This window comes from Mobula birostris, chromosome 3 (assembly GCF_030028105.1).
Source record: "Mobula birostris isolate sMobBir1 chromosome 3, sMobBir1.hap1, whole genome shotgun sequence".
NCBI lineage: Eukaryota > Metazoa > Chordata > Chondrichthyes > Myliobatiformes > Myliobatidae > Mobula > Mobula birostris.
The window spans coordinates 52,911,238-52,936,068 of record NC_092372.1 but is presented as its reverse complement, the minus strand read 5'-3'; the positions used below and the strand labels follow the sequence as shown (position 1 = coordinate 52,936,068).

Sequence of the window (24,831 nt, the reverse complement as noted above, 5' to 3'; positions counted from 1 at the left end):
TCTCAAAAGCAGATCATAAGAATGTCTGGGAAAAGAAAACAATTTAGGAATGAGAATAGGTGTAGAGCAGGGATGGGCAACCTGTGGCGCACTGTATGATTAGAAGTGGCGCATTGTACCCCAGTGATAATAATAAAAAAGTAAGCCTACTCATGCAAGAAGTATTAACCAAAAACCGATTTGTAGAAAAAATAATCTATAACAGGAATTCAAGTAGCTTAGAGCTAGAAATGGGTTTTACTGAGAATAAATCTAAAACTTAGCAATTATTTTTAGCAATTCTATTATTCCGTGCACACCTTTTGGCAAATGTTATCTTCTTTCACATTAATCTGTTTTCAATTTTAAAAATGTTCAATGAGTCATACTAAGAAAGAAGAACTTTTGTTCTGCAGTCGTTCCATAACTGTTCAATACACGTTTGATACTAGTTTAATCCTGAGGCGCCAGGCACCTGCACCAGCAGTGCGTCGCAGGTTTTTGCCAGTCAGTTTACAATTGACACTCGTGCACTACGGAGTTGTGCTTTGTTCGTCCTTTGTGAACATTTGCAGTGTTGTACTTTTTGGAAAATTAAGCCTTGTTTTTACATTCAGTTACCTATCACAGTGCAGAAGAAAAGCAGAAAGTGATAGTAAGCGTGAATTCAATGAACAGTGGGAAAATTAGTTCTTATTTATAGCGGGTCCGTCAGGAAAACAACTGTGCATTGTTTGTGAAAACACTTTCTCACATAACAGAAGACATGACCTTAATAGACACTATAAAACTACAACATCAGACTGAAATAGAAGGAAAATTGAAGCTAGTGCTTGGGTCTGAGTTACAGAAAGAATATGTGATTAAGAAAAAGGAAGAAATCAAAAGAAGACAAAATATATTAAAAGTCTCATTAAGGTAAATAATGTTTATCTTGTTTTTAAATTAAATCAATATATCATGTAAAAATGCTAAATATGTCATATTTAATATTAACATATTTTTACAAGAATTGAATGGGGGTACAAGAGTTGTATGGTGCACTGAACTCGTATATGAAAAAACTGGCGCATGGAATGTAAAGGGTTGGCCACCCCTGCTGTAGACTATTTATCCTCTTCAGCCTTATCTCCCAAACAAGGAGATTATGGTTGATCTCTACATACATCCACATACCAGTACATCAGTCAACAAAATTTATTAATAGGTTAAAATTAAAGTTGTAACAGAAGCAGTTGAGCAGAGAGTACTGCAGCACAACTTATCTCATGCCCCATGCTGCACAGAACATCGCATATCATTTGTGAAAGAAGGCTCCAAGTCAAGGGTGTACAGCGCAGGCTCACGATCAAGCATACTTTCTTCAGCTAATGATTGGTGTGTCAAGGCCAACCTGGACGGGAAAGGCAGTTTCCCGGAGCAAATAGCTTTCACCGCATTGCGTCCAGATATAATCATATGGTCTGACACCAGTAGAGAAGTGATTATTGGTGAACTCACAGTCCCCTGGGAAGACAACATCGATGACGCCCATGAGCGCAAGTTAACCAAATATGCAGAATTAAGATCAGAATGCAGAGACAGAGGGTGGAACGTCTCATGCTATCCATTTGAAGTAGGCTGCCGTGGGTTTATTGCGTTCGCTTTCCAGAAGTGGCTGCATGACCTTGGCTTCACTAGAAGAGAGATCAAGTCAACCAGCAGGGCTGTAGCTGAGGCAGCAGAGAAAGGATCAGCATGGGTGTGGACCAAATATGTCCAGAGGGGCAGGTAGTCGGACAGTGTATACATATCTTGCAAACCCTTCAGTAGTCGCACAGACACCTGAAGAGCAGACTATCTGTTGGATGGAAGTGACCAACAACTCTGATAGAGGCAGATGTCAAGTATTTAAGCTCACCAGTGGGAGGTGGTGCTTTAGCACTGCTGGCCCACCACCTCAAGGGAGTCTTGATCATAAGCCGGCTGAAACTCCTGAAGACAGGTGGCAGATCAACTGATGATCCCACTGGTTAGATCAACTGATGATCTAACTTCAAGCCAGAAAAGTATGACAGCCAGTACGTGCCCTCTTCTCATTACTATTATAGAGGAGATACAGGAGCCTGAAGGTACACATTCAACATTTTAGGAACAGCTTTTTCACCTCCGCTATCAGATTTCTGAACAGACAATGAACCCATGAACACTACCTCATTATTTGTGCTCGCTTTTTGCATTAGATATACACCCAGTGGCCATTTTATTAGGTACCTCCTGTACCTTATAAAGTGGCCACTGAGTGTGTGCTCATGGTCTGCGGTTGCTGGAGCCCAATCACCTCAAGGTTCAAGTTGGTGTGCTCTTCTGCACACCACTGTGATAACGTGTGATTATTTGATTTACTGTCGCCTTCCTGTTAGCTTGAACCAGTCTGATTATTATCCTCTTGACCTTTCTCATTAACAAGGCATTTTGGGCCACAGAACTGCCGCTTATTGGAATTCTTTTGGGTTTTTTTTGCACCATTCTTTGTAAATTCGAGACTGTCGTGCATGAAAATCCCAGAAGATCAGCAGTTTCTGAGATACACAAACCACCCTGTCTGGCACCAAAAATCATTCCATGGTCAAAGTCACTTAGAGCACATTTCTTCCCCATTCTGATGTTTGATCTAAACAACAATGGAACCTCTTGACCTTATCTGCATGCTTTTATGCACTAAGTTACTGCAACGTGATTAGCTGATTAGATATTTACATTAGCAAGTAGCTGTACCTAATAAAGTGACCACAAAACAACAAATTTCATGACTTTATGTCAGTGATAATAAACCTGATACTGATTCACTTATGTTTGATTCAATGCAGGGAAAAGGCCAGGTATTTTTCCAACATGCATATGTAGTCTTCCACTGCCTACAAACTGGTATTACAGAGCTTATATCTACTACTATTTAGTGTATGAATTATCTGTAAAGAGACGCAATAGTGTCTTTTCAATAACTGTAGATTAAGTACAAAAAATCATTTAGATTACACAACTTAAGACGGTAATAAATTACACCTTTTCTTAGACATTTGACAGCCAGTCATGTCAATTTAGAAAAGGAAATGGAAGAAATAATTTATTCCCTTGGTTAATTTACAATCAATTAACTCTTCATGAATACCTTTATCATCTCCTCTTCTCCAGCTGTTTTTTGTTTTGCAATAATGTCACCCTCTTCATTACATGAAATGAAACAGCTGTTTGAAGCCATCAATGCTAGTTTTCCCTGGGAAAAGAAAAGCTGGTGAGAATTCACTGGTTTCTTATCACACAAATATTGAAATCTTTTCTGGATGACTGAGTAAGAAATGAGTCTGAACTCATTTCTTCCCATCTCCACCCAAACATATCACAACATTACTATCTTAAGACACCATACATTAGGGAACTTGTAGTTTACAAACTCAGATAACAATCATTAATACATTGTTAGGTAGATCAGAGTTGTGCATTTCTCCTCAAGGGCAAGATGAGCTTCAAAGTTAAATGATGTTAATAGTTGTAGGTCAGGATACTGTAGTCTTAACCTACACCCTAAGATGGATACTTCAAGCATTCTCATTTAGTGAAAATGCAGTTATCTCAGAGAGGATCCAGCAAACAGCTTCACAAATTTCACAATGGCTCAGAAGTTATAATTATAAACTTCATAATCTGAAACATGGCATGCTAACTCATGATAGACCACTTATCACCAATGGTCACATAAACTGTTAAGTGCTAACTCTGGCATTCTTTTCATAAACTCCTATGGCTGTCTCTCTCATTTAACCAGTTCCTTAAATTCTTTCAACAAATTTTTGACCACCTATCCTAAATGCGTCTATTTTTAAATATCATTTTAGTTCATTTAATTGGATTTAATATCAAATTAACATGGTCACTAAATATACATACAGCAAGGGTTTCAAGTAATTGATTCCTGGTATTTCTGGTTTTTGAATAATACCTTTCCTATTTGTCTATAACTGTGAAGGTGATTTAAATAAACAGACCGTTGCTACTTAAGTAATCTGACAAAAATATCAATATCTGATTTTTACGCATGGGAATACCATATGGCAGTATGAAACTGGAGAGTTTATGTGATACTTATACACTAGATAGTGGGGAAGGCAGAAGCATTTCATTACATGGTGCTGATTACCTTCGATACTACCTTTAAAAGAAGATACTGCTTTCTTTAGGATAGTAAACAGGCCCTTTTGCTATTTCCTATAATTCAGTTAGACACAAAATTTCTAAGAAACAGATGATGAACAATATTTTTTGCAGAACTCTCCAAGATTTGCTCCTTCATCGCTATTACTAAATTGCCTAGCCATTCATATAAAAGCAAGATGATGAGTAGTATTTGCTGCTAGGTTGGATACAGACAAAATCACTTTGAATGAGCTTAAGTCTGTGGAGGGTGGAAGAGAAAATAACAATTAGGTGCATTTTGGAAATAATCATGACTTGAGGTTTAAAAAAAGGCATAGCATTTCCACAACAGATGGGCTGAGACGAGGGTGGCACTAGGTGACATGACAGAGGTATAAACAATTGCGACAGCGCAAATGTGAGGTCAGAAGCTCAAATCAGTAGGAAGGAAGGCTCCAAACTATCAGACATGCTGTCTTGGCTTCAAACAGTTGCTGGATGATAGATGATTTTAGTCTATATGGAATGGGACTGTAGAAAGAATAGGAAAATCATTTATGATTTTGAAACAATTATCAAATATCTTTCTATCATCTCCACAAAGGAGATTAACACCGACTTCTTTGCATTTCCAAATAAATAAATCTCTTATCTCAAGTATCATTCGAACAAATTTGCACTGCATTTTTTCTTAAGTATTAATATTCATTGAACAGCATGGTGCTTAAAACTTAATACCTTTCTCTAGATGAGACTTGCCGAATTGTATTTGGAATACAGGAAGAAAGCATGATATAGCTGCTTATGAGACAATAATATTAAAGAAGATTTAAAGAAGGCAACTTACATCCTGAAATACTGGCTCCCATTGTTCTCTTGATCCAATTGCATCTGATCGTCCGATAACAACTCCATCAGAATTTATTCCCATGTACTTGCCATAGCCAGATTTCAACGCTATTCTATGGAAATAACCAGAAGTAATGATAATAAGTTTGTCATGGTGACGTACAGTAAAGTTTAAATAAAGAGTATTGGTATTTAAAGTAATTTCAAAAGTGTACTTTCCATAAAATTTATCATTCAGTCAAGCCATGTGAGAATTTTTGAGTTTCAATGAGATCTGTGACGATATCCGGAGTTATTCAGTATGGACTGTACCTTTAAAAAGAAAGAAAAAGAGAGAGAGAGAGAGAAAGAAAGAGGGGGGGGGGGGGGGGGGAGAGAGAGAGAGAGAGAGAGAGAGAGAGAGAGAGAGAGAGAGAGAGAATGCAGCTGCATAGCATAAACAGCTTGTTACAGAGAGAGAGGGGTGGAGTTATTTGATGGACAATCAATGTTATGGTTTCTCTGCAGCTTGTTTTGAATATACAAGGACATTCAGACACACACAGAGTCAAGATGGATTCCGACAATTGAAGACACCAGTGAGTCGGTTGCTGGTTTAAACTTTCAGTAGCCCAAAAGGGGTGAGTTGAGATCGATCCTGAGTATTGATAAATAACTCTCACAAGTTGTCTACAACTAGAACAAGTTTGCAGGAAGAGAAGAGAGGAGAGATAGGTTTGAAACAGAAGAAACCTAGTGACAAAGAGGTCACTGTTTGGACTCTCTCCTAAGTAGCCCGTAAGGGTGAGTTTGAGTTCCATTCGAATACGAAGGTGTGACTGTCACGTAGTTAATCCACAGGAGTGGGTTCTCTAGTGAGGGGAGTATCTTTGTGAATATCACTTGTGTGTTAACCTTGTTTGGGTGTGGTAGTTCACTGAAGAAAGGCACCCCTGTGGCAAATCACTGTTGGGGTCGTGGAACTGGATAAGTACCACTTCTGTTGAAAGGATATTCATTGAAGATCACTGTCGGTGATATTTCATGTGTGGAGTGGAACAACTTTGAAGATAAAACCTACTACTATTGTTATCTGGTATTGCTATTGCGGAATCTGTGGAATATCGACGTAATTGCCTTCTCACAACATTCGCCTTTTGGATTACAAATATCTCTCATTAAGTAACCTGAGCTTTGAACTGAACTATCTTACATTCCATCATAAGACTGTATCACTTCTCACCTAAGCTTGAAAAAGTTTGTGTTTTATATTTCCACACCTATATATGCATAAACTCTGCTAACCTATTCGATTTATCTAGGTTTACATTACTGTATTACGTATTTTCTCCTGTACTGAATTCCACACAAAAAAGGCCAACATACCACTTTCCTTCTAATTTTCTACAATGTTGGTTTTCAGTGACTTGTATACAAGGACACCTTGGTCCCTTTGCACATCAATATTATTTCATCTCTCACCATTTAAAACACTTCCACTTTGTGTATCAAAGGAACAAAAGTAGCAGACTTTTCAAGTCATCTGCCATCAAATTTCACTTGACAACATTTCTCTAAGTGCCTTTGAATTTTTTTGCCATGCAAAGGCATTACATAAATGCAAAATGTTGCGGAGCAGAGGTAATTACATGAAAAATTAGATCTCTTTCAGCAAACTAAAGCAAACGGTGGAGTGGGTAGGGAACAGTGTCTTCTAATTCTTGGTTACGTGGACCAAAATGATTTTCACTGACCTTAAGTGTTGCCATCAAGCTATGACTTTACAAATAAAAACTCTAAGTAATTTTCATGATGTTCCTTACAATGTATTTACAGTTAAACAGCATTGAAAGTGTAAGCTATTTACTCAAACATAAATATAATTCAAATACTTACATGTTGCATATTTTATTTATAATAAAAAATACACAAGCTGTATTTTTGTAAATATAATAGCAAGTGTTTGAGTAAAAATTTCTTTTGTTCTCCACAATTATAGACACAAGAATATAAGAAAACAGGAGCAGGAGTATGCCATCTGCTCCCTCAAAGCTGTCCTATTATTCAATGCGATCATAAGTGATCTGTCCTACGACTCTTCACATAGCTCTTAGTTCCCTGATCTTTTATCTACATTCTCTTTAAACACCTCCAGCAATCTAGCCTCCATAACCATCCGGGATAGGGAATTCCAGAGACTCATCACCCTCTGTGAGAAGATATTCTTACGTGCCTCAGCTTTAAGTCACTGCCAAATTACCTCGTAAATACGTGCTTGTTCCAAGTTTCTCCCAACACAGAATTTTGTTTCATTCAGATTACCCTCTTTCTTTTAAACTCCAAAACTGACGAACTTCTCCAGCTGTTTGTGCAAGGCCAACCTCCTGTTCCAAGAAGTTAAACTATTCTAGACTGCCAAAAATGTGAATGTATCTCCTTTCATAAAGGGGTCCAAAACTGTAAATAGTACTGCAGATGCAGCCTCACCAACATTCTATGTAATTCCACATCCAACCTCTTTGCGATAAAGGCCAACATGCCATTTGCCTTCTGAACTTTCTGCCTGCTAGTTTTGTGTTTCAGCTACAACACCAAAGTCCCTCTTTACACTACTCATTTGCAATCTCTCTCCAATAAAATAATGATTCCTCAGGTTGAAGTAAATCATGTCATACATTAAACTCCATTTGCTGAGTTCTTGCTTACTCATTCAACCTATCTATATCCTGTTGCATTGACTAAATATTGTCATTGGAGTATACCATCCTACTGACTTTTGTACTATTAGCAAAACTTGATACCTTAACACACTGTACACTGAGAGACACTGTATGACTCCACCCTTAAGTTATCAGTATAGACAGTAAATAATTGAAGGCAAAAAATCACTGTGGTGTTTCACCAGTTCCATTCCTCTAGCCTGAAAAAGATGCCAAACGTATTTTGACTGGATACAAGACACTGTGTATGTTTATATATTCTGACAGTCATCTATGTGATAAAAGACTTCAAACCATTTAAAACACTTTCCTCAACAATGAGATAGCACTATTACAATACAATATTACAATAGTTAGAAGGAGGAATTGATTGGACTTCAGGAAGGGGAAGTTAGGAAATCACATACAGTCCTCATTCAGGGTCAAAGGTAGAAAGGGTGAGCAGCCTTAAGTTCCTGTCAATGTCTTAGATGATCTGTCCTGGGCCCAATGCATTGATGTAATCATGCAGTTTGGAGCTCGAGGAAATTTGTTAGGTCACCAAAGACTTGTAAATTCCTATAAAAGTATGGTACGCAGTATTCTAACTGGGTGCACAGAATTGTACGAGGCTGCACAGCAATGTAGACTCAGCCAGTTTCATCACAGGCACAGCCCTTCCTACAACTGAAGAGATCTTCAACAAGCAGTGCCTCAAGAAGGCAGGCGGCATCCATCGTTAAGGATCCTCATTTTCTGGAATATGCCCCCTTATCGTTACCACTCAACAATTTAAGAACAGTCTCTCCCCTTCCATCAGTTTTCTGAACAGTCCATGAACCCATGAACAGTAGTACCTCATTATTCCTCTTTTTTTTTTGCACTATTTACTTACTAGAGTACAACCATCTAATTAATTCCGCACAGCCTCCTTCAATAGTCATGACTTATGACTAAATGAAGGAATTGATTGGACTTCAGGAAGGGGAAGTTAGGAAATCACATACAGTCCTCATTCAGGGGTCAAAGGTAGAAAGGGTGAGCAGCCTTATGTTCCTGTCAATGTCTTGGATGATCTGTCCTATTTCATAAGTAGCACTGGCATCCGTGCAACTTAAACAGACTCAGTCTGACACTAATCATTCATCTTACATTCTCTGTAAAAACTACTGACAGTAGAGAGGGAGTCAAAGTTAAAATCAAAGCAAGTCAAAGTAAATTTATTACCAAAATACGTATATGTTACCATATGCTATCTTGAAATTCATTTTCCTGCAGGCATTTACAGGAAAATAAAGAAATACAATAGAATTTAAGAATTCATAAACAAGAACAGACAAACAACCAAAGTGCAACAGAAGATAAATTGTGCAAATAAAAAATGTGTCAGGGCAGTCAAGACTGCAGGATGGAAAACTGGTGCCATCAATAATATCACTTAACTTACATTTCTCACCTGGTTTCAGATAACTTGATAGCAGTTAACTGCTCTGGAGGATCTGGGATTTCATTATCTGCTCAGCACAAAAAAAGAATGATAAAAAGTTATAACTTACAAAGATATTGTGGACAACTAAGAAGCAACAAATGATGTTGAAAGTTTTAGCAATATGTTTATATCCAATAGTCTGCTCTTTCTTCTAAAACAATGACTGAACACATCATTCATGCCTCAAAACACAACAACGGCAATCTATGGCAAATCAATTACTTTTACCACACAAGCCTATTGCTTTGTATGGAAGTGTCGCAATCAATTTATGTGCACTGATAAGGTAAGTGATCAGGTAATCAAATTATGGTCTTGGTCAAGAGTGAACGTTGGTCAGGACACCAGGGAACCCCTCTGTTCCTTCCTGATTATTGCTACTGAATTGTTATAAATATTAGAAGGAACAAATTGACCTCAGCAGTTAATGGTCTTATCTGTAAACAGGGATCCCTCTGTATTACCCTCATAGGCGGCCTTAGCTATGTTGCACCCGTTTCAACTGAAACAGGCCCCACCTTCCCAGGGGCCCCCGACCGACATGCAAAAATCTAATGCACAGCTCCCAGACGCCACAATATTCTCCGCTATTGCCAGCCGAACCACCAGTGGGCGCTCGCTGAATGACATCTGAGAAAATATATTAAAATATTTACTTCACTTGTAAACATTGCTCCTAGCAAAGAAGGATACTTTTCAATGAAAGGAAAATGAAACATTCCTATCCTAGTGGTACTGAAAAATGGAAAATACTAGACAACAAAACATCTAAATAGTCTCCCAAAAGTTACATCTTTCTTTGGTCCAGCATCTATAAAAGGCCCGCCGACTGCAGTTGCTGCTGCACCATCATCACAGCATGGGGCTGCAGTGCCAAGTGACAGTGAAAGCGGTACAGGAGATGTTGATAATCAGAGCAATGAAAATGAGAAGAACAATTCTACTCAAACAGATGGTGATAATGATGACCAAACTTTGTTTGACGAACAAGCACCACAGCATGATGACAGTGCTACAACTGAGACAGGTGAGGGAGATGCCACCGCCAGCACACCAGACACAGAGAAAGCCCCACGAACATTCACAGAGACCGATCCGGCACGTTGGCCAACGCATATTACCGGTGACCAACGGATCGACATTGTTAGGAGAGGTCCCATTCAGTTAGAGGACATTAACTTTCCACAGAGCCAATCACACCGTTGTTTTACCAAGGACAGATATCTTATGAAGATGAAAAATGGAGAAACCATTCGTAGGTCATGGTTAGTGTACTCAGAATCATCTGATTCAATCTTCTGTTTCTGCTGTACCTTATTTGGCAAGCGAAGTCACAGTCTCACTTGCGGAGGTTTCAGAATGTGGGAGTGACTCACTCACACTCCAGGATCATGAGAAGTCAAATGCGCACCGTGCCAACATGGATCGCTGGCGCAAGCTTGAAACGCACTTAAGAACGCATAGTGCCATTGACGGCACGTACCAAGAAATGCAAATACTGGAAAAAAACCACTGGAATGATGTCATGAAGAGGTTCACTGCCATAGCCTGTCACCTAGCAGAACGAAACCTTGCTTTCCGTGGCCACAATTCCACCCTACATGAACCAAATAATGGGAATTTTCTAGGTCTCGTGGAGCTGCTTGCCGAGTTCAACCCAGTGATGAGCGAACATGTCAGACGAGCAGAGAAAAAAGGGATTGCTGACCACTACATGGGGAAAACCATACAAAATGAGTTAATCACACTTATTGGAGACAAGACACTGGAAGCGATAACAGAGAGTAAAACAATCACGTTACTACTCGGTGATAATGGACTGCACCACTGACGCTGCACACATGGAGCAGCTCTCTGTGACACTGCGCACTGTCACAGGCCAGGTAAATGTCGGAGCTACTGTTAGTGAGCATTTTGTCCGTTTCCTACCAGTGCTTGAAACAGGTGCAGGCCTAACCGACGTTTTCTTAACGCATATGGAGAAGTTAGGATTAGATATCTCAAAATGCAGGGGGAAGGCATATGATAATGGGAGCAATGTGGGGGGGGGGAATAGCGGGGTGCAGAAAAGGGTGCTAGATATTAACAAAAAAGCACTGTTCATGCCATGCACCAGCCACAGCCTAAACCTAGTCATTGTCGATGCTGCAAAATCAACAGCGGAGTCTGTGAGCTTTTCTGAGGTGCTGCAATGTCTATACACACTATTCAGCTCATCGACATAGAGATGGGAGCTTTTCAAGGAGAACATGCCACAGATGACCCTCAAGGCCATATCCAACACGCGATGGGAGTGCCACGTGGAAAATGTGAAAGTCCTGCGCTACCAGCTTCCCGATGTTGGCAATGCGCTCCTGTCACTGACTGAACATGCCACACAGAAAGGTGACAGTGAAACCACACCTGCAGCTAGAGGCCTAGAACAGGAGACCATGTCATGGAAATTCCTGCTGACTGTTATCATCTGGTACAACGTTTTACATGAGGTGAATCGTGTCAGCAAGCTGCTCCAGAGCCCACAAGTGGGAATCAATGTGCTACAGCGTGAGGTGGAATATGTTCTGAAATTTCTCAAGGAATACAGAGAGAACGGCCTTTCATCCACCCAAACAGATGCCAGGGACATAGCTGAAGAGATAGGGATGCCAATGGTCTTTCCTACTGCACAAATCAGAAAACCAAAACGCCAGTTCCAGTACGAGTCCCAAGGTGCAGATCCTTCCCTGACAGTGGCACCCGAGGAACGGTACAAGAGAGAAGTTTTCCTTCCACTAGTGGACTCTGCCATCACAGGCATTAGTGAGCGCTTCGAGCTGATGGAGTCATTTTACAGTCTGTTTGGCTTCATTTATGAAAGAGGGGAAATGAAAAAAGCCACCCAAAGTTGCACACTGAAAGACAGCTGCGTAAACATGGAGAGGACACTTGGTGATGTGGATGCTGAGAACCTTTTGCACGAGGTGTCGGCTGCTGTCAGTGCCATGCCTGCAAAAGAAACCACTGGCCTGCAGATTCTGAGATACATTTACAGCAGCAATCGGGTTGAACTGTATCCTAACCTCACCATTGCTCTAAGACTCATGCTGACAGTGTCTGTGATTGTAGCAAGTGGAGAGAGAAGTTTTTCAAGGCTAAAGCTCAGCAAAACGCATCTGAGGACAACCATGCTCCAGGAGCGTCTGTCAGCTCTTGCTCAGGTATCAATTGAGCATGAAATAACAAGATCGCTGGACAAAGATGAGCTCGTTAAAGCATTCTCAGCACTCAAGCACAGGAGGGTGGTGAAGTTCTAGTGGTAAGTCTTTTAACACATTTTTAGCAGAAATAAAGTTTATAATTAAAATAATAAAATAAACCACATATTTCACTCAAAATGCGTATAAGCAATTAGGCAGCGTTTCCACAAATCGTAATTTCTCTCTCCTGCTTGTGTCCCCTCTCTCTCTCTCTCTCTCTCTCTCTCACCCTCCTCCTGTTCACTCTCCAGGCCTTACGTGAGCTGTCTGTGGTGCTGAAGGAGCGCGAGACGCAGTTTGTTGTAAACTTCCAGTAGTTAACTTTCAGACACTATTCATTGAATAAATAAAGTGTGAATTTTCATTAAATATGACATTGCTTTTGTTATTAATTTAATTAGAGGGAGATTGTTTAAGCTGTTCTTATGTCAGCTGATACCTAACACATAGTGTCATTCAATGCAGACTAGTTGCTGAAAAGGGCGAGGCTTCTCACTCCAAAGCAAAAAATGTCATTGTTTCAGTTTTTAATTAAGAGAATTGTTTGGATTATCTTGAGCTGTCTGTCCATTATGTTGAAAGTGCATATAATGCATCAACGTTTAAGTCCGAAATTATACCATTATTGATGCAAACCAACTTGAATATTTGCTTTTTTTTCCTTTCTTTTTTTTTTTGGGAAGCGGGGTAGGGCCCCACATTAACTCATGAAATGGGCCCCCAGATGCTTAAGGCCGCCTATGATTACCCTAGTATATTTAAATTGGAAGTTCAGACCAAGTACTGCAGTTTAAATTCATACTTTCCTCACTACTTTAGATTTTCAGCATCTTAAGATTTTTGCTTAATGATTATTGATCACTAGGAGAGGGCATCCTGCAAAGATCACACCAAGAGCACAACGTGCAATGCTGAAGGAAGTGAGAAAGAGCCCAAAGGTAACAGCAAAAGACCTGCAGAAATCTCTAAAATGTGCTAACGCCTCTGTTCATATGTCCACTATAAGAAAAACACTGAACAAGAACGGTGTTCATGCAAGGACACCCCAGCAGAAACATTGTCCTCCAGAGAAAATATATTGCTGCAAGTCTCGAGTTTGCAAAAGACTACATGGATGTTCCACAACGCTTCTGGGTCAATGTTCCGTGGACAGATGAGACAAAAGTTTAACTTCTTGGCAGAAATACACACTGCTATATTAGGAGGAAAAAGGGCACTGCATGCCAACACCAAACCCTCATCCTAACTGTGAAGCATGGTTTGAGGTTACTTTGTTGCCTCAGGGCCTGAACAGCTTGTAATCGTTGAAGGAACAATGAATTCAAAATTGTATCTAGACATCTTACAGGAGAATGTCAGGGTAGCGGTCCGTCACCTGAAGTTGGATAATGCAACAAGACAATGATCCAAAACACAAGCAAATCAACAACAGAATGGTTTAAAAAGAAAACTTGTGTTTTGGAATGGCAAAGTCAGAGTCCAGACCTTAACTCAATTGAGATGCTGTGGCATAACCTGAAGAGGGCTGTTCATGCAAGATGTCCCAGAAATATTGATGAACTTAAAGTTTCGTATGGAGGAATGGTCTAAAATTTCTCCTCGCCATTGTACAAGTCTGATCAGCAGCTACAGGAAACATTTGGTGGAGGTTATTGCTGCCAAAGGAGGTTCTACCAGTTATTAAATGAAAGGGTTCACATACTTTTTCTAGCCTGGACTGTGAATGATTAAACAATCTTTTCAATAAAGACAAGTAAAGTACAAATGATTGTTAGGCAGTTTAGGCAGATTATCTGTTATTGTGACATAGATGAAGATCAGACCATATTTTAGGGGTAATTAATACAGAAATCCAGGTAATTGCAAAGGGTTCATAAACTTTTACTTGCAACTGTAGATGTAAAGTACTCACTTAGGACCTCATTTCCCAAACTCCATATACAGTTTACCGCTTTGGCTTGAGGGGACCTACTCTTACCCTGGATACCCTCTTACACCTAATATACTTGTAGAATGACTTGGGATTCTCCTTAATCTTTCCTACCAAGGATATTTCATGGCTCTTTTTGCTCTCTTAATTTCCTTAAGTACTGTCTCAGCCTCATATTCTCATACTGTAGTTGCCTGTACCTGTCATATGTTTTTATCTATCTAAAGCCCACTGTGCTCCTTATATTACCTATTTAAAGCAGCATTATAAGAAATTCAGGCGTACATCCCAATGTATTTGTCTCATTCAGCACACACTTGAATTGAAAGATATCAGAATCAGGTTTATCACCGGCATGTGACATAAAATTTGTTAACTTAGCAGCAGTTCAATGCAATACATAATCTAGCAGAGAGAGAAAAAAAAGGTAATAATAATAAAGTAGTAAATCAATTATGTATATTGAATAGATTTTTAAAAAGTGCAAAAACAGAAGTACTGTATATTAAAAAAAAAAGTGAGGTAGTATCCAAAGCTTCAATGTCCATTTAGGAATCGGATGGCAGAGGGGGAGAAGCTGTTCCTGAATCACTGAGTGTGTGCCTTCAGGCTTCTGTACCTCCTTCCTGATGGTAACATTAAGAAAAGGGCATGTCCTGGGTGCTGGAGGTCCTTAATAACGGATACTGCCTTTCTGAGACACCACACCCTAAAGATGTCCTGGGTACTTTGTACGCTAGTGCCCAAGATGGAGCTGACTAGATTTACAACCTGCTGCAACTTCTTTCAGTCCTGTGCAGTAGCCCCTCTGTACTAGACGGTGATGCAGCCGGTCAGAATGCTCTCCATGGTACAACTATATAAGTTTTTGAGTATATTTGTAGACATGCCAAATCTCTTCAAACTTCTAATAAAGTATAGCCGCTGTCTTGCCTTCTCTATAACTACATCGATATGTTGGGACCAGGTTAGATCCTCAGAGATCTTGACACTGAGGAATTTGAAGCTGCTCGCTCTCTCCACTTCTGATCCCTCTATGAGGATTGGTATGTGCTCCTTCGCCTTACCCTTCCTGAAGTCCACAATCAGCTCTTTCGTTTTACTGACGTTGAGTGCTAAATTGTTGCTGTGGCACCATTCCAGTAGTTGGCATATCTCACTCCTGCATGCTTTCGTGTCACCACCTGAGATTCTACCAACAATGGTTGTATCGTCAGTAAATTTGTAGGTGGTATTTCAGCTATGCCTAGCCACACAGTCATGTGTATATAGAGAGTAGAGCAGTGGGGCTAAGCACACACCCCTGAGGTGCGCCTCAGATATTTTCAACCTACAGCTAGTAGCACAACACTTTACCCTACCAGTGACCTGGGATTAATTCCTGCCATTCTCTATAAGAAGTCTGTATTGAACATTCTCCCTGAGACTGCCCAGGTTCCCTCGGGGTGCTCCGGTTTCCTCCCATAGTCCAAAGGTGTACTGGTTAGGTTAATTGGTCATTGTGAATTGTCCTGTGATTAGGCTTGGTTTAAATCAGTGGTTACTGGGCAGCGTGGCCTGAAGGGCCTATTCCACGCTGCACCCCAATAAATAAATAATCAGATGAACTGAAAAATCAAACAGATCATTTTACATCTATGTGTCAGTTTGAAAATTCCATGTACCATTTGCAAAGTCACTTCTAAGAGCGTGTTGAGATAATCTAACTTAATTCATTTTGTTCAACCTAAATGGCAGATCTTTAAAAAATGAATCAATTGAATCAGAAATGCTTTTAAAGTAAATGATTGTATTAAAAATGTGAAATTCAACCAGTGAACTCAAAGAACTTTGAATATTTTCAATTATTTCAGAAAATAACATATTTGCATATAGGTGACACCCGCTTAATCTTGGGTTTAATAGCGCAGACTAACCCAGATTAAAACATTTCAAATCATGCCAACTAACCTTTATGTGGAGCTCCTAGAGTAAAAAGCCCGTTATCGAGAGCATGGATATAGGTGCCTTTCCCCATCTCTATTGCCACACTTCCAGTAATTTCTCCAAAATTCCGAATTGCCCACCAACCTCCTGGAACAGAATACGTACATGTAAAAAATAGGCCACACCTTGGAGATATCAGAATGACTTAATACCTTGCATGACAATCTAAAGTACTTCAAAAGCAGGTAATAATTTTAAGTAGTAGCCATTTCAGTTAATGTAGGCAAATGAAGGGTCCAAATCAGACACAAGCTCTCACAAACAGCAAGGAGATAAATGCTAGTACAATTTATTATTGTGATATTATTCAAAGGAAAATAATTTCATTGTCCTTTTTTTAAAATAGTAGCATTGTACCTTTTCTGTTTACCAGATCAAACAATTGGAACCTTGGGTCAATTGTATATCAGCCCAGTAGCAATTCAGTGTGATCAGCACTACACTGAAGTGCAGGTTTGGAATGCGAACGTGGGAAAACCTAAGTGGAGTTTGAGTCTACAGCTTAGTGAATCTGAAGTAATGGTTCTGCCTGTTTTAACCCCTGATAATTACTTGTTACAAGAGCACATCTACATTAAGTACAATACAGATTCCAAAACACACTGAATTGTGGTAGCTGCAGAGAGCTTGGAAGAAATCATGAAGAGTTTATTTTCATTAATCCATTGTGACTTCTGGAAATTGTGCTTTTTCTCTATTTAAAAATTCATCTTGGAAAGCAAAACTGCTCTCAGTCTGATCACACTGGTGACATATGGTGCAAAACTGGAGGAACTCAATGGGTCAGACAGCATCTGTGGAGGGAAGTGGACAGTCAATGTTTCAGGTTGAGGCATTTCACCCAGTATATAAAATTATGAGGGGATGGATATATGCATACTGAAAGTCTTTTGTGATTGGCATGTCCCAGTATTTATTGCCCAATGGTTCTTTACTACCACTGAAGTAACTTCTTGGACTTTTGCAATCCTGTGATGTGCAACTACGTTCTGTGACATACAGGTTGACCTTCACTAATCTGACTACCTGTAATCTGGTCCCTTTGATAATCCGGCACTGATTCTGCTTAATGTGATCCTTCTGTAATTCGGCATTTTCACTAATCCAGCACTCCTCAGGTCCCAATGGTGCCGGATTCGTGAAGGTCGACCTGTACTTTTAAAATAGTTTTCATATTTATAGTCATTCAAGTTGATGTGCTACCAATAAACTTCCATGCAAGTCCATTTAGATTATAGTAAAATATTTCCTTGTGTTCAAAAATGTATGGATGAAAAATTTACATTAAAAACCTCAAACAAGCAGAGACATCCTGTTACCAAACTTACCAACAATATCCACCACTTGTTCTTCCTCCTCCTCTCGTTTTCTTTTTTCTTTGTTTTTCTTCTTCTTGCTACAATAAAATGTAAGGACTGACGTGAATATGTAAACCATATTTGTGTGATGATACCTGACTGTTCAAGATTCGTCTTTACAAAAGCAAATGTGGTAGCCAGCATAGGTTTTAACAAAGGATGCTGTTCTTAATACAGTCTGAATTAGTAAGCTATTTTCTCTTGACCATTTAAAATAAACCAAAACATTGTGTTTGGCCCAATTACTGGTCAAAGTATCCCTTACAGAGTGAGCAGGAAGAACTTTTAGGATTCTGCAGCTGGACTACACCATAAATGTGATATAGTTCCACTCAAGAGGGAACAGACATATGTTTATGTCTGTGATAAACAGATGAAATTATTTACTAAAAGATCTCTCACTGTCTCCAGTACCTCAAAATACATGCCACTTTATTCAAGTATTAGGTATTCTTCTATATTTGTTCTTCACAACCTAACTGTTGACACATTCTTTTTCACTGCGATTTAATGTACTTTTATGTTTTTGTACTGTGGTCGCGAAAAAAAAACCCTATTCATGTGATCTAAGACCGTGAAAATAAACCTGATTCTGTCTCTCTGTGCCCCTCTCACATTGTGGACCTCGTTTACCCCCACCCCCTCACACTGAGTCCCCGGTTCCGGTCTGAGCCTAATAAACCGAACCTTTTCACGCCTTTCAGCACCAGCTTGGTTCGCTTCACACAGGAATATTCCGCCATGGTGGACCAGAGATTCAGCGACAACTGCGGAGACAGCAAACTGAGCAGCAGCGACACCCAACGAACTGGAGGCTCGGCGTCGGCTGCAGCGACACCCAGCGGCCGGAGGCTCGGCGTCGGCTGCAGCGACACCCAGCGGCCGGAGGTTCGGGCGCAGCGGACACACAGCGGCCGGAGGTTCGGCGCCGGCCGCAACGACATCCGGCCGACTGGCGACATGGGCCCGGAACAGCGGCACCAAAGGAACCTGAGGCCCGATGGCCCGCGCAGCGTCACCTAGTGGAAAAGGTTTATAAATTTATAACATAATTAACTCCCAGACTCGTCCTCGATTTATAAAGTTTTTCCTTAAGTTAACGACTAATTTTTAATGTTAGCATTGTGACAGTGGATGTATTATGCAGCTGCAGCTGTATCAACAAAGATCGCTATCTGGTTGATTGAAAATTGCTCCGAGTTCTGCAGAGGGACCGTGTCTGAATTACAGTCATTTGGTAGAATTGGTTGCTGAAACAGTTGGATTTTGGAAATAGACTTATGTTGAATAAAACATTCTGTTGTTTTATGAATTTCTGTTTAATAAAAATGTTTTCCTGTAAAGTTAACCTCCTTGTGAATCAAGGGTTAAGCAAGTTATTGCAAGACGATGAGAAAATAGCCAGAAGTCACCTTGATATAGTTGCTCAGAAAAGTAGACATCAAATTAGATATGCTTAAACTGTTGGAGCATTTGATATCAGAAAAAGCAATAACTGTAAGGTTCCCATTGTTTAATATTGTAGATCTGCACTCAACAGATACTGAGTGAACTGAAGAGCCAGAGAGTGCTTATGATGTATCTAACATGCTGTTGACTGGAGGACATGGACATAACAGTAGGGTGTAGTAGTAGGGATGTCCAATCACTTGTACTTGCAAGGTCATTTTCCTGCCGAAGGGTTTCAGCCCAAAACATCGACTGTACTCTTTTCCTAGATGCTGCCTGGCCTGCTGAGTTCCTCCAGCATTTTGTGTGTGTTGCTTATGTCATTTTCCTATCGAGTCAGAAGGCTATGACAGACATCCCACCTCTCCCGAAGTTCCGGGAGTGTCCCACAAATTGATATCGGCTCCCTGACGTCCACAAATTATATACAATATCCCAGAAACTGATTTTTTTGAGAGCGAGCGAGCAAGAGGGAGAGAGAGAGAGAGAGAGAGAGAGAGAGAGAGAGAGAGAGAGCGAGAGAGAGACAGGGAGCAAGTGACAGACGTAACAAGAGAGTGACAGAGAGATCATCCTAATTGGTCTCTCTTTGTGCTAAATTTTCTATCAGTTTTCTCTGTGGGCGGGCTTTACAGTTGACCTCTCTCTCTGTTTCATTGTCCATCAGTTTAGCGCCATGGCAGAGTGTTCCAAAAAAAAGAAAATATAAAACGTACTTCACCCCAGACTACACCAAAGTGTACCCCTGTGTACCCCTGCCTAATAGGGGTCAAAAATAATGACAGTGTTGCTTGCTGCACTGTTTGTAACAGTGACTTTTCTATTGTCCATGGTGGGTTAAGACTGTAAAAGACATGTTGAGGTGAGTTTAACAGGTGTCATTTGTTCATTAGCATAGCTAACGTTATTTAAACTAGCTGGCTGGCTGCTAAGGAGCTACGCTATTGATGTCCTATGTGATGCAGCCAAACTCCCTGTAGACTTGCTTAAAGTTGTAATAGAATAAAAAAATGACTCCATGATAAGTTGAGATTCAAAGAGTTCTGCCAGTTGATGAAGCTGCTTTTGGTGCTGCCAAATTCTAATTGTGATGTAGAAAGGGCATTCAGCATGGTGCGTCACATTAAGACAGAATTCAGAAGTGTCTCACAAAACACTTGTGAATCTGATGTCTTGCAAAATTAACAAATTCATTGACACAGACTACTATGAGGTTGAGACTTCTGGCAAAATGCTCAAATCTGCCAAGCAAGCCACGTCAGAGTACAAGGAAAGTTTGCAAAAGAAATAGAAAAGCTATTTGCTTTAGCATTTAGCTATTAGCATTGAGACTGCCAACAAAATACTCAACAAGGAATATATATATGTGTGTGTGTGTGTGTGTGTGTGTGTGTGTGTGTAAATAGTTTCAATATGTGATCAAATAAATTGTTGTGTTCTTTCATAATCGAATGTCCTGTATACATACACCCTTGGAGGTCGACTGGAGGCAGGGGGATATGGGTTTGTGGGGGGCGGGGGTGGTGGTGCTTCCTCCCTGAAATGAGTTCTTACAGGGTGGGATGTCTGCTATGAGTTGAAATCGTTGCATGATTGTGTGTTTGTACTTGGTGGCAGCAGGTCAATTGCGATCATCTCAGACGATGAACCATGCTCCCTTGGTATCACTGTCTGCTCCACTGAATTCTTCTAGCAGATTGTTTGCTGTTCCATATTTCAGCATCTACAGTCTCTTGTGTTTTTTTCTGGATGGAAAGAACGAAAACTGCCATCCTTAAGTAGCCTGGACTCTATGTGCCTCCAAAACTTTCAATGTGGCTGACTCTTAATTGTCTCCACATTTCTAGCTTAGTTAAATATAGACAATAATTGCTGGCATTTGCAGAGGTGTCTATGTAATGAAACATTTTGCCCTAGCTGGCAAAGGATTGGCAGGTGTGGTAGAAATCAAAAATGTTTACAACAATGTTTTGTTACACCAAAAGGTTCTCAGATCTGATTCAGATAGGAAGAAAAACACAAACTCCAATTTACTTAGAACTAGAAGACTTTGTTTATTAGGACAGAATAGCAAGCATTAAGACACTTATCTAGGTATGCACGGGCCGCTCTCACCGCAGCACACTTCCCACTCTGCCTGATTCATAGCGAGATTCACAACCAGCCTGTCAGTGAGGCCCCGAAAAACTGCCCACAAGCCCTCTGGATGCTCCATTTTATACCCTTTCCACTGACGTGGACTGCTGCAGTGAGTGGACCAATACTTAGCACCATCTCAACCCACTGAATTAGAACCAACCACCATTTGTCACCACTCCTCACGAGTCCCACACACCCCCTGCCTCCATGTTCACCTATCCCCATGGTTGTTCCCACAGCGATATCGCATTCTCATGGTCGTGTTCCTTCCCAAAGAAGGAATCAAAGTTCTGTTATGTTTGAGGCCGCAGTAGTAGTGAGACATTTAACAAGCACAAAGATGAACTCTTTACAATACATTACACCCTCGAATATTGCAACCCCATTACATCCGGCCGGCAGACTTTTATACAACTCCTGCGAATGCCCCACCATGTTACAAGGAAATCGCAAAACTACTAAGCATAAAAGCAAAAAGGTTATAGTAACACCCCTGGTGCTTCAGAGGGCCACCAAGTCCCTCCCGGGGTATAATAGATATAGAACAGATATCCTTCATTATGTGTCTTAACTACTGGCCATTGGATACAGTGAACTAAATCTGTTATATTCTCTGACTCATTAGGGATGTACGTACAACACTACTGAGCTAATATGGCACAGGCATCTCCTTCACTTGCCAGGACATAATCAAATGGCATTCTATTCTGTAGGGTCACTGTCCTCACAGCTACCATCTTGGCCAAAAACCGTGTCAGCAGCTGCTTTGTTTGCTCCAAAACTAGTGCAGTCTTGTTGGCTAACAGCTCCATGGCTGAGGTCATCAGGATGACCTGTCTTGATATCTGGACAGTATCGTACAGGGGAAAAGCTATCATCCAGAATGTATCAGCCTCTATGATACCTCTTTCCCGATGTTTCGATTTGCGGGTCAGGCGGTAGTGAGAAGTGCTGATTGGGTGGTTTGAGGTTCTTACTTACTTACTGCTTGTTACACTGCTGGTGTTTAGGCAGCAATGAAGGTCCTCTATCTCTGTCTGTCCTTGGCCGTCATACTGCTGCACACAGACACAGAAGGATTCTTCCTTGCTGTTTCTGTAACAGTTTTGTTTGACCAATCGGGGTTGCTAGCCCTGAGCTGAACCCCTGAAACTGAGGAGGACCAGTGGACGGGTGACCCAACCAAGAGTCAAAGCATAAAGTCCTGACTCCTGCCAGCATAGTTCTCTGGGGTCATTGAGGCATGCAAGCCTCTAGACCATGACAAGGTTGTGGTCCTCTTGGAGGGGTTGGGTTGAGACGCTGCTATGTACTGCAGTATTCCATATCAGTGCAGACGGTATAAGATAGAGCACTCAATGGGCTTTGGGGTGGTGCTTCAAGGCCTCACTGACAGGTTGGTCATGATGGTGCTGTGGATCAAGTAGGAGGCGTGCAGTGAGAGGGCCCGCACCAACCTAGGTCAGTGTTTTAATGCTTGCTATACCGTCCTAATAAACAAAGTTTTATAGCTCTAAGTAGGTAATTGGAGTCTGTGTCTCTCTGCCTATCTGATTCAAATCCGAGAACCTTTTGGTGTAACGAAACAGAAGACAACCATGAAATAACCGTGATAAATAGAATAGTTTTCTGAATATGTCATTCCCACTTAAAATTGACATTGAATTGTGAAGCTGCTTCACTGGTTTTTATGAGTCAGATGGTTTCAGGCCATCTGATTACAGCCATTTTGGGTATTGAGAAAGTGCCTTCAATCGCAAACTCACTACTCAGCTGCTGAATTTAAAAGTGCCTTCTGGTATGTATCATGATGTATTCTGTCCCCATGACTAATAGCAGAGCAGAGTGTCAATGTGACAGATTGCAGGCAACAGTAGATTCATCATGATGGAACAAACCCTTCTGATCAGCTAACTTAACAAAGGACACTCATTCACAACTGAGACCAAATAAATTCCTGTCATTGGAGGTTGAGTATTATATGGACAACAGCTTGTCCTTTGATGCCAGTGCTGGAACATAAATGAAGTGGCACTGGCACCTCTGACTCAATTTCAACACTGCCAAAGCCTGCTCCTTTTCAATTTTATCCATTTGCTACTCCTGCTGACCCAAAGCTGCTAGCTAGTGACCGACTACTACTGTGTGATGTGTGCAGAGACTTTTATTGTGTCTTGACTAAATGACTATTCTAATGCAATACAAAGACAGATGAAGCAGTGAAATTTATTGGCTTCAATTTAACTTTGCATCACAATGAGTCTTTGCAGCTTCACCACATTTTGGTAAGATTTAAACAAATGTGATTCATTTTGAACTCTTTTCTGATATTGGAACTCAATTCAGGATTTGACTACTTCATCTTCATTCCGATTTTAAACCACTCCAGAGTTCCGATTTCTGGTGAGTATGTGGCTCAGTGGGAAAGTATTAATTTCTATTTTCATGGTATGTAGGAAATTGTCTGAGATAGTGTTCAATCTGATTTAATATAAGGAAATCTCTTTAGGAATACTGTTTTCACTTGCATAAAATGAGAATGGCTCATTTAGAAAGCTCATTCAGAATACCTTACAAGAGATAAGCAAAAGATCCTGGAGAATTGATGTTACAGACAGCATGATCTCTCTTCACAATTACAATATGATCTCAGAACCTTCAATCCCTGATGTCCCTGACATCCCAAACCCTTCACCACCCAATATTCCAAGTTTCTGAATTGAATTGAATTGACTTAATTTTCCTACATCCTTCACATACATGAGGAATAAAAATTTTTACATTATGTCTCCGTCTAAATGTGCAATGTGCAATCATAGTAATTTATAATAATTTATAATAAATAGTCAATGTAACATAGAATACACTCAAACCAGCATGAGTTAATCAGTCTGATGGCCTGGTGGAAGAAGCTGTCCCGGAGCCTGTTGGTCCTGGCTGTGGTACTGTTTCCTGGATGGTAGCAGCTGGAATAGACTGTGATTGGGGTGACTTGGGTCCCCAGTGATCCTATGGGCCTTTTTTACACACCTGTCCTTGTAACTGTTCTGAAACATGGGAAGTTCACAACTACAGATGTGCTGGGCTGTCCGCACCACTCTCTGCGGAGACCTGTGATTAAGGGAGGTATAGTTCCCATACAAGGCACTGATGCAGCCAGTCAGGATGCTCTCAGTTGTGCCCCTGCAGAAAGTTTTTTAGGATTTGGGGACCCATACCAAACTCCTTCTACCGTCTGAGGTGAAAGAGGCGCTGTTGTGCCTTTTTCACCGTACAGCTGGTGTGAACAGACCACGTGAAGTCCTCGGTGATGTGGATGCCAAGGAACTTAAAGTTGTTTACCCTCTCAACCCCAGATCCATTGATGTCAATAGGGGTTAGCCTGACTCCATTCCTCCAATAATCCACAACCAGCTCCTTTGTTTTTGCGACATTGTTTTCTTGACAACACTGTGTTAGAGAGATGACTTCTCAATGATCTGAGAACCCAAAATGGTCTCAATTTTCTTGTGACCCTAGCTCCCAGCTACAAATCCATCCCTGACTCGAGATCAGAGTCTCTGCC

The 24,831-nt window shown here is 40.6% G+C and overlaps 1 protein-coding gene across 2 annotated transcripts in view; it reads right to left on the bottom strand.

Moving 5' to 3' along the window:
- frg1 (FSHD region gene 1) overlaps positions 1–18,472 on the bottom strand; it is a 38,746-nt gene extending 20,274 nt beyond the window's left edge. For both annotated transcript variants that reach the window (XM_072252626.1, XM_072252627.1), the window contains exons 1-6: positions 18,366–18,472; positions 17,649–17,716; positions 16,285–16,407; positions 9,136–9,193; positions 5,000–5,114; positions 3,131–3,235 (exon numbers count right to left, since the gene is read on the bottom strand). In XM_072252626.1, the coding sequence (XP_072108727.1) occupies positions 3,131–3,235; positions 5,000–5,114; positions 9,136–9,193; positions 16,285–16,407; positions 17,649–17,716; positions 18,366–18,421 (525 nt within the window). In that variant the 5' untranslated portion in view covers positions 18,422–18,472. The remainder of the gene's footprint in view (positions 1–3,130; positions 3,236–4,999; positions 5,115–9,135; positions 9,194–16,284; positions 16,408–17,648; positions 17,717–18,365) is intronic.
- Positions 18,473–24,831: the final 6,359 nt, after the last annotated feature.